The sequence below is a fragment of the Branchiostoma lanceolatum genome, chromosome 18 (genome assembly GCF_035083965.1).
Source record: "Branchiostoma lanceolatum isolate klBraLanc5 chromosome 18, klBraLanc5.hap2, whole genome shotgun sequence".
NCBI lineage: Eukaryota > Metazoa > Chordata > Leptocardii > Amphioxiformes > Branchiostomatidae > Branchiostoma > Branchiostoma lanceolatum.
The window spans coordinates 15,381,418-15,397,724 of record NC_089739.1 but is presented as its reverse complement, the minus strand read 5'-3'; the positions used below and the strand labels follow the sequence as shown (position 1 = coordinate 15,397,724).

The following is a 16,307-nucleotide window of genomic DNA, read 5'->3' as shown; positions in this document are numbered from 1 at the left end:
CTGCGAGGCACGAGGCAGTGGGTTGATTGGTCAACTCCCGGAAGTTCCTTGTTGCTGACACGTTCGTGCCAGCGTGTGCCGGTGATTCTCCTTAAGGCTCTTCTGTCAAAGCCGTTGAGTCGGGCTTCGAGGGTGCTGTTCAGGGCCCAGGTTTCAGAGCTGTAAAGGAGGACCGACATGACAGAGGAGTGGTAAACACAACGTTTGGTCTGTTGTGTGATGTGGCGGTGTCGCCATAGTGGTTCCCATAAGGACTGCAGGATGGCCCAGGCTTGAGCGCGTCGTTGGTTGATTTCAGGTCTCACGTCGCCAGTCTTGGTGATTGTTGACCCGAGATACTTGAATGAGGAGACAAAGTTGACTGTGCAGAGGTTGAAGATGAGGGGTTCAGGATCAGGGCCTTCACCGATGTGCATAAGTTGGTTTTACTCCAGTTAATGCTGAGTCCGAGCTTCTTGGCTTCTTTGTCGTAGACTATGAGACCTTCTTGGAGTTGGTCCAGATCATCAGCCAGCAGGGTAGTGTCATCAGCATATACTCCAGGACCCCAGGTCTGCCAGGTTGTACTGCCCAAAGGACACCCCAGGAACGCGTTCGCAGACCTTGGTCATCAGGTAGTCGATGACACAGTTGAAAAAGTCTGGTGCAGCTACACATCTCTGGCGGACTCCGCTGTTGATGGTGAACCATTCCGATTCCTTCCCATTCACTCTCACGCAGCTCTCTGCAGTGTTGTACAGTTGTTGGAAGAGGGTGATTGTCTTCTCTGGGGCTCCAAGCAGTCTCAGGATCTTCAGGAGGGAAGCGTGGTCCACTGTGTCGAATGCAACTCTGAGGTCGATGAATGCAATATAGAGGTGCCTGTCTTTTCTGAACTCACGGGCCTTCTCAATGGCAAGACGAAGTGTAGACATGTGTTCGGTAGTGGAGCGGTTCGGCATGAAGCCTGCCTGTTGTAGGCGACGTCTGCTCCTGATGGCTCTTGTGAGTAGGATACGGTTGAACAGCTTACCCGGGATGGATAGTAAGGTGATGCCTCTGTGGTTGCTGCAAACCAGCTGGTCTCCCTTCCTTTTCCAGAACGGTAGGATGATCCCCCGTCTCCAGTCATCAGGGGGCTTCTCCAGTATCCAGACGTGGTTTACTATCTGAGTGAGCCACTGGATCATGTGGTCCCCGCCAGCCTTCAGCATCTCTGCTGTGATGTTGCAGATACCTGGAGCCTTCCCGTTCTTCAGTTTCCTGAGTGCGGCTTTCACTTGGTCTGGGGTAACCGGAGTAGTTGGACAGTCGGGGTTTGTGGCGTCTGCTGCACTGGCTGCCTCTGACAGTGTGGGGTCCTCGGTAACTGGGGGGTCAGGTTAAGCAGCTGGCTGAAGTGTTCCTTCCATCGGTGGATACAGTCAGTTTCATTGGAAATGATGTTACCAGTGCTGTCTTTTATAAGGAAGCTGCATTGTCGAGGACCGGCTTTGACTTGGCTAAGTAGGCTATATGCCTTTGGTCATTCTGCTCTGCCGCTGCTTCTACGTAGCTTGGCTGCTTGTCCGGTCCAGTACTTCTCACGGTCCTGGCGGATAGCTGTGTTGCGGATTTCGTTAACCGACGGTACTCAGTCAAATCCCCACGCAGGCGTGAGCTATGTAAGCGTGCCACACAGCACACTTCGACGGCGTCAAATGTGCACAGGAACACGCTGTGACGGCCGTCCCAGGGTGCCATATGGGGCACCCAGAACGGCTGTTTTCTACGGTCTCCACATTGATATAAGACGCAAACAGTTGACAATACTCGGTCAGAAAATAGCTGAACAATTATATTTTACGATCTTTTGATTTCTATGAAGGACAGAGAGTGGGAAAATACCGAATTTGCGAAGTTCGTACGGAGCGCCTGTGAGAACGTGCGAGCACCGATCTCGGGAGACCGTTCAACTAAAACCCATTCTGAAATGAAATAAAAACACCCAAACTATCAACTGTTCCGCTTTTTATTATCTTCAGATGTAATACTTATGATCCATTTGGCTGGAGCTGCCAGTTAACCTGCGTAAAACCTACAGGAAACGCCGATCTCGATGCACAGAAAGTCCGCCATGACACATGTGGGATCAGCCGCTTAGGCGGAAAGTAGCCACTTATTGCGGCGGTTTGTGGAAAGTTTGGCGTTTATGCCTTTTATATTTTATTGTGCGAAATATCTATTCATAGATATATCATTGAGCAATTCCCTTCGATCTTGTGCCCGAAAATCGCCGTAGTAACGTACTCACGCCAAAAAAAAGGAGAGACAAAACTTCCGTCACAGCGTGCTAACTGGCACGTGACGACGGTATGTGGAAAGTTCGGCGTTAATGTCTTTTATATTTTATTGTGCAAAATATCTATTCATAGATATATCATTGAGCATTTCCCTTTGAGCTTGTGCCCGAAAATCACCATAGTAACGGACTCACGCCAAAAAAAAAAGACTCCCATGGCTTTCCTGGTTCTCCCATCAGGGCTGTACCAGGTCCAGCGGTGGATCCTCTTGCGCTGGAACCACGCGTCGGCAATGCAGAAGTTTGTGGCTCTGCAGAGCTCCAGTAGGCGGCTGCCATTGTTGTTGGTGGTTGTATCCACAGAGATGGGGCCAGTCATGATCACATCCTGCTGGGAGGGGTTCCGTGAGTTGGCTGACAGGGTCGCATTAGCATCAGTTATAATTAGAACAAAAATGATGCCATGTGGTGCGTCATCTAGGACAGCTTCTTGCAGCTGGTCGTAGAATGCGTCCTTGGCTACATCCTCAGCAACCTCTGTTTGTGCGTAGGTGAAGGCGAGCCGTGAGCAGTCTGTCGGAGATAGGTTTCTAGCTGATAAGAGATCCTCTCAGACGTGTAGGGATGGCTAAGGCTACTCCGTAGAGTCCGGTTCTGTCCACTGGGCCGCTCCACATGAAGGTGTAATCTCCGACGATGGTCTCTCCGGATCCGGGCCAGCGGACTTCGCAGATGCCAGCCAGACTGAGGTCATATTTAGTGAATTCATGGGACAAGATAGTTGTATATCCTGTTCGAAGTAGTGTCTGTACAGTCCAAGTTGCAATGCGAATCTTATCGCGGAAATTTAGAATTCGTGTATCGGCAACGCGCATTGGTCAATTCCGAGAAAGGTCATTCCTATTTCTTCTAGTTGGTTTCTTTACGAGGAATGATATGATTTTAGACATCAACGTCCATTCCCATTGACAGAAAGATCCTACAAAAATCTGTTATCGTTGTAATATTTGTGTACCGTTTGACTTCAAAACAATGTCTGCTTCTCCCGATCGATTACCAGCAGTGCCCTTCCACTTTCACACGTTACGTCAAATATTTCACGCACACACACATAACATCTACTTATTGAGTTAGCCGTGGCAAAAAACTGCGGATCACAGCCTTTGTCTGAAGACGGAACGTTGTAATATCACTGGCCATGGCCGAGCTCATGACCGCATCAAAAGGTAAGAGTACAGCAGAACGTACAGCATCGGCGATCACAAGCAAGAAGCGCCCAATGAAGGTTTGTAACATTCATTAAAGTAAAAAGAAAATATGAATATTGATAGTGGGAATATTGTAACATTAAATGTTCACATTCAGAAGCGTTGCATTTTAGAAACGCCAGCGATGGCATTACCAAAATGCCGTTGTCCCGGACTGACAACATGTCTTCCCAAGAAGTTTTGTTCGCTTCGAAATCATTTTTCGGCGGTATTCAGTAAGACACAGACAGATTCTTGATAAGAAGACCAAGAAAATGATAGTTATTCCTGTGAAATCTGACTTTTTGACGTATATGTACTACGTAATCATTTTGATAATTTAATTGTTTTAACTTGAGTTCAAACCAAGCCAGCAGCTTGCAGTAATGTTAACAATACGAATACGGCATAAGTTTATGGTAAGTGGGCACAACATCGCCATAAGTATTTTGTACAATTCACTTATCTTTGTAAACGTTTTATTAAACATTTTATGCATGAATAGATGCCATCCATAGATTTCTGTCCGTTAAGGTCTTTAAAATGTTTCAGTCATAGGCAGCAAAATCCAATCATTATGTCGCCACATAAGGTGGTTGCCATGGGCAGAGATTGTGCTCTGTGCGGTCCAAATTTGTGGTGGTCGCGTTGCACAGGTGGTCGCCTTGGGCAGGCTGCTTAATGCTTGTGCCTATGGGGAAAATTTTTGGGACCGAGAAAAAGCGGTCGCCATGGCCATGTGGTCGCCGTGAAAAGGTGGTCGCCTTGAAAAGGTGGTCGCGTAGGCAGGTTTGACTGTATCGTGGAAATCGGTCGTTCCACTGTACAGTTATCCTTCTTTGACAAAAGCACCCCAGGGCCTGCGGTTCCAGAGCAAGCTGCCAGTGGGCCCAAACCTACACCACTTTTTAGACATCACAAGCTACCGGGTATCTGCTTCGAAAAAAGTTACATATATATCTACTGATACCAATTATTCAAATAAGGGCCTATTTGCATAATTGATACAAAAGTGTCATAATTCCATTTACTTATTCCTTTGTGGTTAATGCTTGTAATTACATAGGTGTGACATGTGTAAGTTAGTTGAAGGTGTTTATCAATACCTACCTACCTACCAACCTAGTCCCTTGACCTCCGGGTAGTTGGGGGGACATCATCACTTTGTATAGATAAAGTAAATGTATAAAAGTCATTTGCATAATCTTATGATGAAATGAAATCATGGTATTCTGCCAAAAGAAGGACGTTCAGAAATACAATATGTGTAATTTTGATACAGAAGACCTTTATTTGAAAAAGATTATGCTCATTACAGCCAAAATCAATAAGTAAAGCTATGAAGGCTCATGATATGTCATGGAGGTATGAGGTCTCTGAACTCTTGCTTTTTAAGCATCGAAAGAACTGGCAGGTGTTGTATGGAAATGAAGTATACCATATGGTAATGTGATTAACTGGCTAGGTATAGGTTATAATGACTTCACATGTTCTACTTGTATAATGCCACTTACTGTGTATCTCCTGTTTCAGACAGTCAAGGCTTTCCTGCCAGGCATGCTTGCTAACAATCATGGTCACATCATCAGCATTGCCAGTATTGCAGGTCAGTCAACTGATTCTAACTCACCTGTTTCAGGACATTTGTCAAGTCATTGCAGGTTATACGATGAGTGACACCATAAAAATTATGAGTGTTTAAAATGTTGAATGCATTTCAACCTGTTGTCAGGTCTACAAATTGAAAACTGGCCCCTATTGTATGATCAGAACCATTAAAAAAATCAATGGTAGTCATTGGCCAGGATCACAAAAATCATATCAGGAAACCGGAATCTCATGAGAAACATATTTAAGCAAAAGCACAAGGCAGAGTTGTGCACCCATGTCCAGTATCAAGGTGAAATGCACGAAGTTGTCCTAAGTTAAGTTAGATGTCCGAAGTTGGCCAAAGTTGTTCGAAGTTGTCCGAAGTTGTCCGAAGTTATGACATCATCCTAACTTTGGACAGTCAGCCGGGTGGTGTACGAAGTTGTCCGAAGTTGTCCGAAGTTATGACGTCACCCTAACCATGACGTCATCCTAACTTTGGACAGTCAGCCGGGTGGTGTACGAAGTTGTCCGAAGTTGTCCGAAGTTATGACGTCATCCTAACTTTGGACAGTCAGCCGATGGGAGATGTTTTCAGGTACTTGTATTTAGAAGTGACGTAAAAAATGGAAATATAATAGTAAGAGTGAACTTAAATTATTTTGTGTGCATTGTTTAAGCGAACTTTAGGAGGAGAAATAAAAGACTAAAAGACTTAAATAAAACTAACTAAACTAAAATAAACGATTTTTTTACAATGCATGAACATTGTTTTTGTGATGATTTATGTGCATCTATATTTTATTTGTTTATATGCGTGAGTGGTGTGTATCATATTTACATATATATAAGTTTTTACTATGTATTAAGTAACTTTGGACAACTTCGTACACATGCCGCCCTACCCTGCCTACTGTACGCAGTTTGCTGACGTCACGTTACTTTGCACAACTTCGGACAACTTCGTACACATGTCACCCTACCCTGCCTACTGTACGAAGTTAGATGACGTCACGTAACTTTGCACAACTTCGGACAACTTCGTACACATGCCGCCCTACCCTGCCTACTGTACGCAGTTTGCTGACGTCACGTTACTTTGCACAACTTCGGACAACTTCGTACACATGTCACCCTACCCTGCCTACTGTACGAAGTTAGATGACGTCACGTAACTTTGCACAACTTCGGACAACTTCGTACACATGCCGCCCTACCCTGCCTACTGTACGAAGTTAGATGACGTCACGTAACTTTGCACAACTTCGGACAACTTCGTACACATGCCACCCTACCCTGCCTACTGTACAAAGTTAGATGACGTCACGTAACTTTGCACAACTTCGGACAACTTCGTACACATGCCACCCTACCCTGCCTACTGTACGAAGTTAGATGACGTCACGTAACTTTGCACAACTTCGGACAACTTCGTACACATGCCGCCCTACCCTGCCTACTGTACGAAGTTAGATGACGTCACGTAACTTTGCACAACTTCGGACAACTTCGTACACATGCCACCCTACCCTGCCTACTGTCCGAAGTTAGCTGACGCCACGTTACTTTGCACAACTGGACAACTTCGTACACATGCCGCCCTACCCTGCCTACTGTACGAAGTTAGATGACGTCACGTAACTTTGCACACGTCATCTGGGACTCCCGATATAGCCTCAAAGCCAGTAAGAAACGGCTTTAACTTCGTACAACTTCGTACGCCCTAACTTCGTGCACTTCACCCTGATACTGGACATAGCTCGAGTTGTGGTGCTAGAGCCACACAGAGGTCTGGAATGACAGGGTAGGGTCATTTCTGGATTGTGGACGTGTCAGAATGGCGTCGACCACTGGCTTGGTGCGGTTTGGGTGTAGTGTTCAGGCCTGTCCAATCTAGCCTTTCAGCTCCACTCTGTTGAATCATGTCAGACTCTGCTTCAGCCTGTATGTGTCAGCCAGCACTAAGCATCTCAGCTGAAGCAACATTACATCAGGACCCTGCGCAGCGCTGGCCTTCTCTTGTGGAGACCTCAGTGGGGAGGGGCTGGGTCTTCTTGTCATAAGCTAATTTGATACCACAGTACTAAAACTGTTAGTGCACTGAACTACTGTATGTACATGTACACCTGACACATGACAGTACATGTACAGTTCAGTCTTTGTCTAGCATGACAGCTAGGTTCATCATGACATCCTACGGTTGCGACTGATTGTTGAAATCCATGGCAGGTCACCATGAAGTGTCCAGGGCTGCACGAAGCAGGCAGATATAGTTTCCATCAAGCTGTTAAACTACATGAAAAATGGAGGTATAGTTTTTGACCTGTGTGTGTGTGTCCGCACTTTGTGGTCAGCATAACCCAAACACCGACGATCCGATATGGCGGCCAGAAGTTCTTCCGATCTTGATATGAGTGAAATAACTTGATAAAACTGGTAAAAACTTAAGATTTGCTTCGTATTTTGTATTCATGATGCATATACAATGTATCCAGGGCGTGACATAAGGTCCCTGCCCATGTACACTGCATATTAGACCCGTTTGTGGTGGGTTGCGGTCGTTTGTGGTGTTTAGGCATACCCTTTGCATTGGTGTATTGAGATGCTAGTTTATCAATGCACTACTTGTACCCTAATTATGCAAGGTGCTGTTTACAGGGAAGTAGTTTACTAACTGTAACAATAATACCTAGTCTATAGTATACAAAAAACAGATATACTAATACCGTATTGTCTCGAATAAAGTATGCACTTTTTAAACATTTCAAAATTCAAAAGGCACCACAAATCATTGCTAAAGTCAGGGTGCGTACTTTATTTGAGGTTATTGCCAGGACAAATTGGAAAAAGACCTCAAACTCAAACCCTTGCTTAATCAAACCAGGAACCCAGCTGCGGTGAAACAATACATCGCACAATACCTGCCAATTTTTAACTTGTCGTAGGCAATCCTCAAGTTTGCAGACACGATGCTGGCGGAGTAAACAAGAGAATCTTTTATGAATCTAAGGAATGGCATTATGTAAAAGTCCTTGATATAAGAAAAATGACCTGAAGATAATAGAAGGAACACCATAAATTTGAATTTATCCTGTTCAAAATGTGTTCAAGATCAGTGGAGAAGGGGTGCGTACTTTATTTGGGGTTTTTGACTTTACGTTTCAGTTCTGCAAATTTGTCTGGAACTAGCCCCAAATCAGGGGTGCGTACTTTAATTGGGGTGCATACTTTAATCGAGAAAATGCGGTAGCAAAAGCTAACTAAAGGAAATATCATTACTGTGAGAAATCTCTGTGCTCTATCCTTTTGTGTGTGTCATAGCCTGACCTGTAATGCACCGTAGAATTACTTAAATACTCCCTGGGAAGTTTTGATAAATCCCCTTACTAGAATAAATTATGGTACAGTTGCCATAGCTTATGTCAAAACGGGTCACTTGATCTCCACAAGTCTGCTAATTAGCCTGAAACCTGTTCTCCAGATGTCGGAGACCCCCCCAACCACCCCCCCCCCCCCCCGACACATTTTGTTTATTCGTGCGCTGTTTAGACACAGAAGAAAGCTGTCGCCTGCGAGATATCTGCAGCCCCGACATCTAGAAAACCTGTGTCTAAATTGGGCCTATGTTTGTGTTCTAAGGGATGACAGGCTAGCTTACTTTGCAGACTTCTTTCTTTCTTTCTTTATTTCTTTATTTCGGGTATAAATAAAACAAACCCATAGGAACATAATACATAGCTAAAAGGGTTATAGACTTAACACAAACATCACATGACATACAAACACAGAGAGGTTTAAAACAAAACTAGATGCACAGTAGGCCGTACACATTACGGAAATATGAGTTCCTGTAGTAGGCGTCAGATACTAACAGGCTCCTAATCATACTGTTCTCTGACAAGCGTAGTCTATTTAAGAAAGAGTAGCAAACCCTCCTTCACACTTCTATAAAGAGTGCCAGCATTTATTGGGGGGGGGGGGGGAGCACTGATTCACGATTTTCAACATTGGCAAGGCTTTCTAATGCACAAGTGGAAACAATCACGCCAGGCATTAGAGAACCTGGCCCATGTTGAAAATCACGAACTAGTACTCCCAAAAAAATGAATGCCAGCACTCTTGGAAGGAAGGAATGAAGTTAGATCAAGCACAGGAGAGATTGTGAGAATTTACTCTTCTTTCTTCTGCAGGGATGTTTAATTTGTATTGGCTGTGAATATCCCAATTAAAGTCAAGGTCTGAATTACATGTACCCTGATTTGCATAGAGCCAAAAAAAATTGTAAAAAATAACCTGGAAATTAAATTGGTGTGGTCTTATACAGAATGTGAAATATGATGTTTATGGTTTTGTTTTGAAAAATTTAATGAATTTAGCAACTTTTGGTCTTAAATCTCAGAGTCAGTCTTTGCATGATTACTTTTGATTACAAAGTATAAAGAGGTATTTGATTAATTACATGTACATGACCTGGATAACAAGAGCTGTAATTTCTACAGTGGAATGACAGAAAGCCTATCTATACCCAGTTCTTTGTAAATTCTTCTCCCTTCTTCTTATAGGCCATTATGGCGGCGTGGGTCTGTGTGACTACTCAGCCAGCAAGTTTGGAGCTGTGGGGTTCGAGGAGTGTCTGCGGTATGAAATAAGGCGAACTGAAAAGCTGGGCATCTACACGACGGCAGCATACCCATGGATCATAAGTACTGGAATGTTTGAGGGATTTTCTCCAAAGTAAGACATTAGAAAATGTCTCCCCACATGCAGGACTAACGGGAGGGGCCCTAACATAACACACATATTCATACATGTATGCACACACACACACACACACATTCAGGTACACACATATGTATACACACATTAATGTACACACTTCTGCACACACATTCATGTACAGCACTTCACACTTATGTACACATGTACACACATACACATGCACGCACACATATGCATAGTATTACACATATCGGCACACAGATGCACATGCACACATACATTGTACACATGTCATGCCCGTAGCCAGGATTTTGGATGGGGGGGTTCTAATATGACGGACCATCGAGCGGCGAAGGCGCGAGGCTCCTAGGAAAATTTTGAAAATGGAACCTTCTGAAACGTCATTTCCCGCGTTTTGGAGAGGATTTTGTGAGAACAATCAGAGACACTCACATGACCGTTTCAGACAGTGATTTATTGGAAGAAAAACAAGTGTTGAGTATATCTGTCATGAAATGGCCTCGATCTACATAATCAGCCTTTTGTATTAAGCATAAAAGATATAATCATGTTGAACAGTTCTAAACTAACAGTCTTAGCAATCTTAACCTTATATTATTAACCTTACACCTAACAGCCTTCACAATCAGTCTTAACTTAGTAGTCTTAACCTAACAACTAACAGACTTAACAGTCTAAGTCTTAACTTATTCTTAAAGAAATATTCTTGACGTAATTGTCTTAGCGGTCTTTTATCTTACGGAAAAAGAAGAAAAATAGATATTAAGTATATCCGTCATGAAATGGTCCCCACAAAACCAGTCTTAAATATAAAGCATATATAATAATGTTCTGATTATAACCTAACAGCCTTAGGATTCTTAACTTGATATTCATAACTCAGCACATAATAAACAAGAGTTCCGCGACCTCATATCTCCATGAACAATTCTATTCATGCAAATGACTTAGTAAACACATTTACATAATATATGCTTAATCATAAACACCTTTATCTGACTTATTGACAGTCCTATAATTTTACAATAAATGAATTTTGGTGCTTTTGCAATAATTATGCAAATTAGGAAATCATTTGCATAATTGGTATCCGTTGATGCTCCACTTTCCATAAACTACATATGTTACATGTATTTGAGTCGTATGGGAAACGCTGAAAATATAGATTTTCCTCATTAGCTATGCAAATTAAGTCCTAATTAGCATAATTTGCACTTCATTGTGTACATCTCTGTCTAAGCTACCCGCATACTAATAATCGTGGAAATCCCTCATTCCTTTGTTCAGTTATTCTCCTTAGAAGATTTTCGCAATAACGCCCCTGCAGTTCCAGAGCAAGCTGCTTGGGGCCCAAACCCACACCACTTCTCCATTACACCACAAGCTATCTGCCACCAAAAAATTAAGACCATAGCACGTCCAGGTCAAGAAATACAAAAATAGAATTTCTGCTGCAGTACCAAGGTCACATACCAGGGGGCCCAAAATCGACCTTGAATTTCGGCTTCATAACACCTGCCCACATACCAAATACCATCATAATCCATCAAAAGGTTCTTTAGTTATGCTGACTACAGTAGTCCGGAAATACAAACAGACAGACACACAGACACACCCAAAACTATATCTCCATTTTTCATGGAGATAAGAACCTTCTTACCTTGAAAATCTTAACCTAACATCTAACAGGCTTAACAGTCTAACTCATAACTGTTTATTTTTAATCTAATTGTCTTTGGTCTTAGCAGTCTTATAACAGGTTGTCCAGTTCTAGTCTGCGGGGGTGGAGTTGAGCAAAGCAATTGACTACCTTGTCTAGATCTATGTCTGTGTAGTGGATGTGGAGAAGTGCCAGGTTGGACAGCCGACTCCTCCCCATAGAAGCATGCATGTAGTTGTTCAGCCTTCGTAGGGCACTGAAACTCCTCTCACACTCGCACGATGTTACTGGGAGAGTGCACGCGATTTTCAGCAGAACGCCCATATTCGGGAAAATCGTGGCGTGAAGCGCTAATACAAGTTTCTAACCATAACTATAAGTGCTGTGATTATTTCTCCGAACTTTTTGGCTGACAAGTGAGGTAGTCCCGTTCAATTTGTATCCGACCACCGACACGAAAACTGGGAGCTTTGCGGCTCTCTTGTTAATGTAATTTAAATATCCTTTCTCTCAGAAACGGGGGACAATATCCTGACGTAATCGTGTCCCGCGGCAAGCTTTACATGACACCAGGGGACGTGTGCCGGATTCGTTAACAGGCCGCCGATTGTAGCTAGCGAAGTGAGACTTTCGGGCGCCAATAGTAATTTACCAAAGCAACAGCCAGGCGACACTTGTTTCACTGGCAGTGTCGCGTGCCGGGGCCACAGCGGACCACCAGTTTCAAGCGGTGAATGTTTGTTTTCGATGCAGTATAATGCGGACTCGGGAAAAGCTAATTGAAAACCACAGGGTTCACCTTTATTCAAGTGACCAAAGACAGTGAAGTTTTATAGGAATCCAGTCCCGCTCGGGATACAAACCAGTCGGCCTTTAAAAACTCAACTTGAAAAAGCGGACCTTCGATTGTGTGGGGGGGTTCGGAACCAAACCGTGCATGTTGAATGTGCTCCTTCATGACCACTTCTGTTTATCATGTATGTTCTTGTACATTTTGTTCATGCCAGTCATGTGACATATAGGTTTTCAAGACATTTGAAATTGTAAATTAAAGTAACAAGTAATGATGCATGATCATGTACAATGTCCTGTAGTTTGCCTATTATTGATGTACATGACATGCTGTCTGGTGGTACACAGGTAAACTGCCCGCCAACACTAACAAATCTCTCTGTGCTGTGCCGCCTTCATCAGGCTCAGAGCTCCCAGGAGTTTCTACTGCCTTACATGTATATGCAAGATCATGTGTCCTATAAGCCATTGGTTATTTCAACCTGATGAAGGCTACAGTACAGACTTATTTGCTCTTGGTCTGTCAGAATGAAATTGACCTGTAATGTCATGATATCCATCAACACAGATAGGCTTTCATGCATTTTCCTATCATCATCTAGGTCAAAAACACACTCCCTTTCTTTCAAAATATATAGAGCACTTATCCCAAGCTTGTCTTAAGAGTAAGGCTATATTGCTGTTGATGTAAGTTATAATGGACAAGTCAAAACATTAATCCAATCATGACATCTATATGGAACTAGCCTGAGTGCCAGCCTTTTTAGCTTCCATCCGCTACCCTAGCTCCGCTGCGCTACCCAAGCTCCTTGGGTAGCGGACAGAAGCTAAAAAGGCTGGCACTCAGGCTAAATATGGAACAGCAAAGGAAGCAATTTAGAACACATGTCAACAGGTTAATCCAACCTCAAGCTAGAGAGTACATAAAAATGTTTTTACAAGTGCACCTTAGTACAAAAACAGTAATTCTGCATGTCTACATTTTTGTATTGCACTTGACTGTTTTGACCAAAATGGGCGTGACAATAGGGTTGGTCAATTCTAGGAGGTTGTAAGGCCTCCTTGGTCAATCGGATCAATAAACATGGCATTGCAGATGTAACCTACTGCATGGAGGGCGGGCTACGTGTCTAATATGTTATAAGATTTCTGTAATTTCTTTTACTTTTGTCTTGTCTAACATCTCAAATACCCACCTGTATTATATTCAATCTACAGATTCTTATTAATAGTACCCCCCCACACACACACAGGGAGGGTTGGTTGCTGCCACCACTAGAGCCTCAGCATGCAGTGAATAGCATCATGCATGGCATCTTAACAAACAGAGAGGTCGTCTTTGTGCCTGGGATCCTCAACTTTTTCACATTCCTCAAACCGTAAGTACATGTGTCTTAGGCTGCACCGATTCTGCCCTTATGTACCCATAGAGTACGGCCATAGGTGGAGATATGGCACAGGAAACCAGAGACATGACTGGAAGTACCCAATTAATGCAATCAGGCTTTAATTACCTTCGGCAAGATGGTTATGTTTTCGGTGCCGTTTCTCTGTGGATGGCAAAACAAGACAAGTTGTATCCAGATTACTTTGTTTTATGATATTTGTTATGTTGGCAGGGGTCAGGAAAACGAAGGTCAAGTTCCATAATCTATGGTACTGCAGCAGAACTTCTTTTGATATCTTTTATTAAACTGTTTTTGAGTTTCATGTACATAACTTGCAGCAGCTTTGGAACTGTAGGGGCCAATTCTGTTTGAGACTTTGAAAAAGAATAACTCAAGAGGGGGTTGACAGATTGTCAAGACTTTTGGTCTGTAGATACATGTAACGTTACCTCGAGTGATGCTTGAAATTATTAGATTCTAATTAAGTAAATCAGGATCCAAGTTGCAGAGTTAATGAAGAAATTGTAAAAGCGCAATACATTACAACTTACATGATAGGACTATTCCAGCATGTGACATATGGCACTGAGTAATAGATGAATAATTATCAATTTCTATAAATTTCACATAATAATGAAGACCTAATTTACATAATCAGTGAGAAAATACTATTAAAATAATAATGATACCACAGCGGTGTACAGAAAGTCTGAAATGGAACAAAAGGGAACAACCAAAGTGTGAAATGGAATGCAACATGAAACCAACTGAAATAGAATGGATGGAAATACAAATATTAAGGAAACGGTGCCGTGGAAGGATTGCATCACAGAATTGAGCGTCATGTAATATGCTAATGAACTGCTGCGAATAGCACAAAATACTAATACAAGGAAACGGCACTGGGATAAGAATGTAGGGACTAAAGTAGGCAGTTAATACATTGATATACATTTTCAAAATTTACACAGAATGAGGAAAGCTAAAAATTTTACAGCTTTGTTGTAACAGTTGTGTTTGCGAGGCTTCTCTCTAGATGGGAGTTCCACATGCAAATGCAGTTGTTACTGGTGGCTTTGGAAATCCGATAGGTAGTGATATGCTATTGAATTGCTGCGTCACGAACCTGACATCATCTCACTTCCCTACATCCTTTGCGATGGAGGGTAGCCCATTTCGCGGCAATTTAGTTTCCATTTCCACGCCAACATTATTCAGAGATTAAACTGATTCATGATTTATGCCAAAAGTCAGTGTTACAGTGATAACTTATGAAATGGGTCATGAGCCACTCTTTCAATTTTTTTGCCTACTATTAATTAATTCAGTGCATGTAGTTTTCTTGCACCTTTTGAAATAATTTTTGTTTGTCTTAAAGAATTGTAATAAATTACAATGCTTCGATTCAGGGAGAGAGACACAGTGTTTCTCCCCATGCATATGTTAGTTTGTGATTGTTTTATGAGACGTTTTACTGTATGCATGATCAATGAGAAATCTTTAGAGTCAGTCTTACATGTAAAGGTTAACATCATTTGGCAAAGGTATTAAGTTGTGTAACTCTTGTTTGATTTGTAAACAAGCATTTATGACTAGATTTGATGATTTTTGGTGAATTTGGTTGGGCCTGGAGGAAGGATAATAGGTCAATAGGTTTTGTGCTCTCTGAGGGCTGAGTTTGTCAATACATTTTAGATCTTCAATTCTTTGTGAACATATTGCCATGGCCTCAACAAAAAGTGACTGAGTTTTGCAACTTTGCAATCTTTATTCTTTGAAAAATTGCAACAAGACAATACAATACAATCTTAATGGAACTAAGGCCACACCAATTCAATTTGTCGGTTCTTGCATTTGCCTCTTCTATTTTTCCCAAATACCCCTTCCCCCCAAAAAATTACAACTCCTCCCATTCAGGAAATTGTTACCCAGTATAAAGTGGCTTAAAGCCATTCAACAATTTTCCAGTCAAGCAAAATGCCCTTGATACCTTTATTTAGTTTTTGTCTGCCAATTTTTTCATACTCTGTGTTTATGTTTTTTTTAATAAATGACAGAAGTACATATTATATCAAATAGTATCAAAACTGTACTTAACTAATTTTCAACAAACAGGTGCATCTACTGTTCAATGGGAGTACCGGGACGAGTTGGATATCTGCAGTATATAGTGATTGTTTGCTTTTTTCAAGCTGAAGCTAGAATGATATTATTCTTTATATTTTTTAAAATGTTTTTTGCCCTGTTGCTCCATATTTTTTCTGAAAAAATCTGAGAACCAACCTATTGAATTGGTTTGACCTAATGCTCTGAATACTGATACACATGTACACAAAGTGATGTGTTCTTCAGTTGTTTCTTTTAAGGCCAATTTCTTATGGCTTACACATCTTGATGTTGATGGATGTTTAGAGGACACCTCTATCCATTTCTTGTAACTTTTGTCTTATGCAAGCCCAGCCACCTATCACCAATAAATGTAGACACTGTTATGTTCACAAAGAAAGTTTTGAATGAATGTACATTTTGTATTTCAGGATCAAGACACAAAGTTAGACAAAAACAGACAATACAAAATACTGCAGGGCCAAAATGCAATGTCCTGGATATAAAGTTTGTATTCATGTTAC

General features: G+C 42.1%; 1 protein-coding gene across 2 annotated transcripts in view; it reads left to right on the top strand.

The window, feature by feature from the left end:
* LOC136423757 (retinol dehydrogenase 10-B-like) overlaps nucleotides 1-16,307 on the top strand; it is a 33,047-nt gene that overhangs the window by 15,354 nt on the left and 1,386 nt on the right. For both annotated transcript variants that reach the window (XM_066412038.1, XM_066412037.1), the window contains 3 exons: nucleotides 5,041-5,113; nucleotides 9,660-9,831; nucleotides 13,543-13,668. In XM_066412038.1, the coding sequence (XP_066268135.1) occupies nucleotides 5,041-5,113; nucleotides 9,660-9,831; nucleotides 13,543-13,668 (371 nt within the window). The remainder of the gene's footprint in view (nucleotides 1-5,040; nucleotides 5,114-9,659; nucleotides 9,832-13,542; nucleotides 13,669-16,307) is intronic.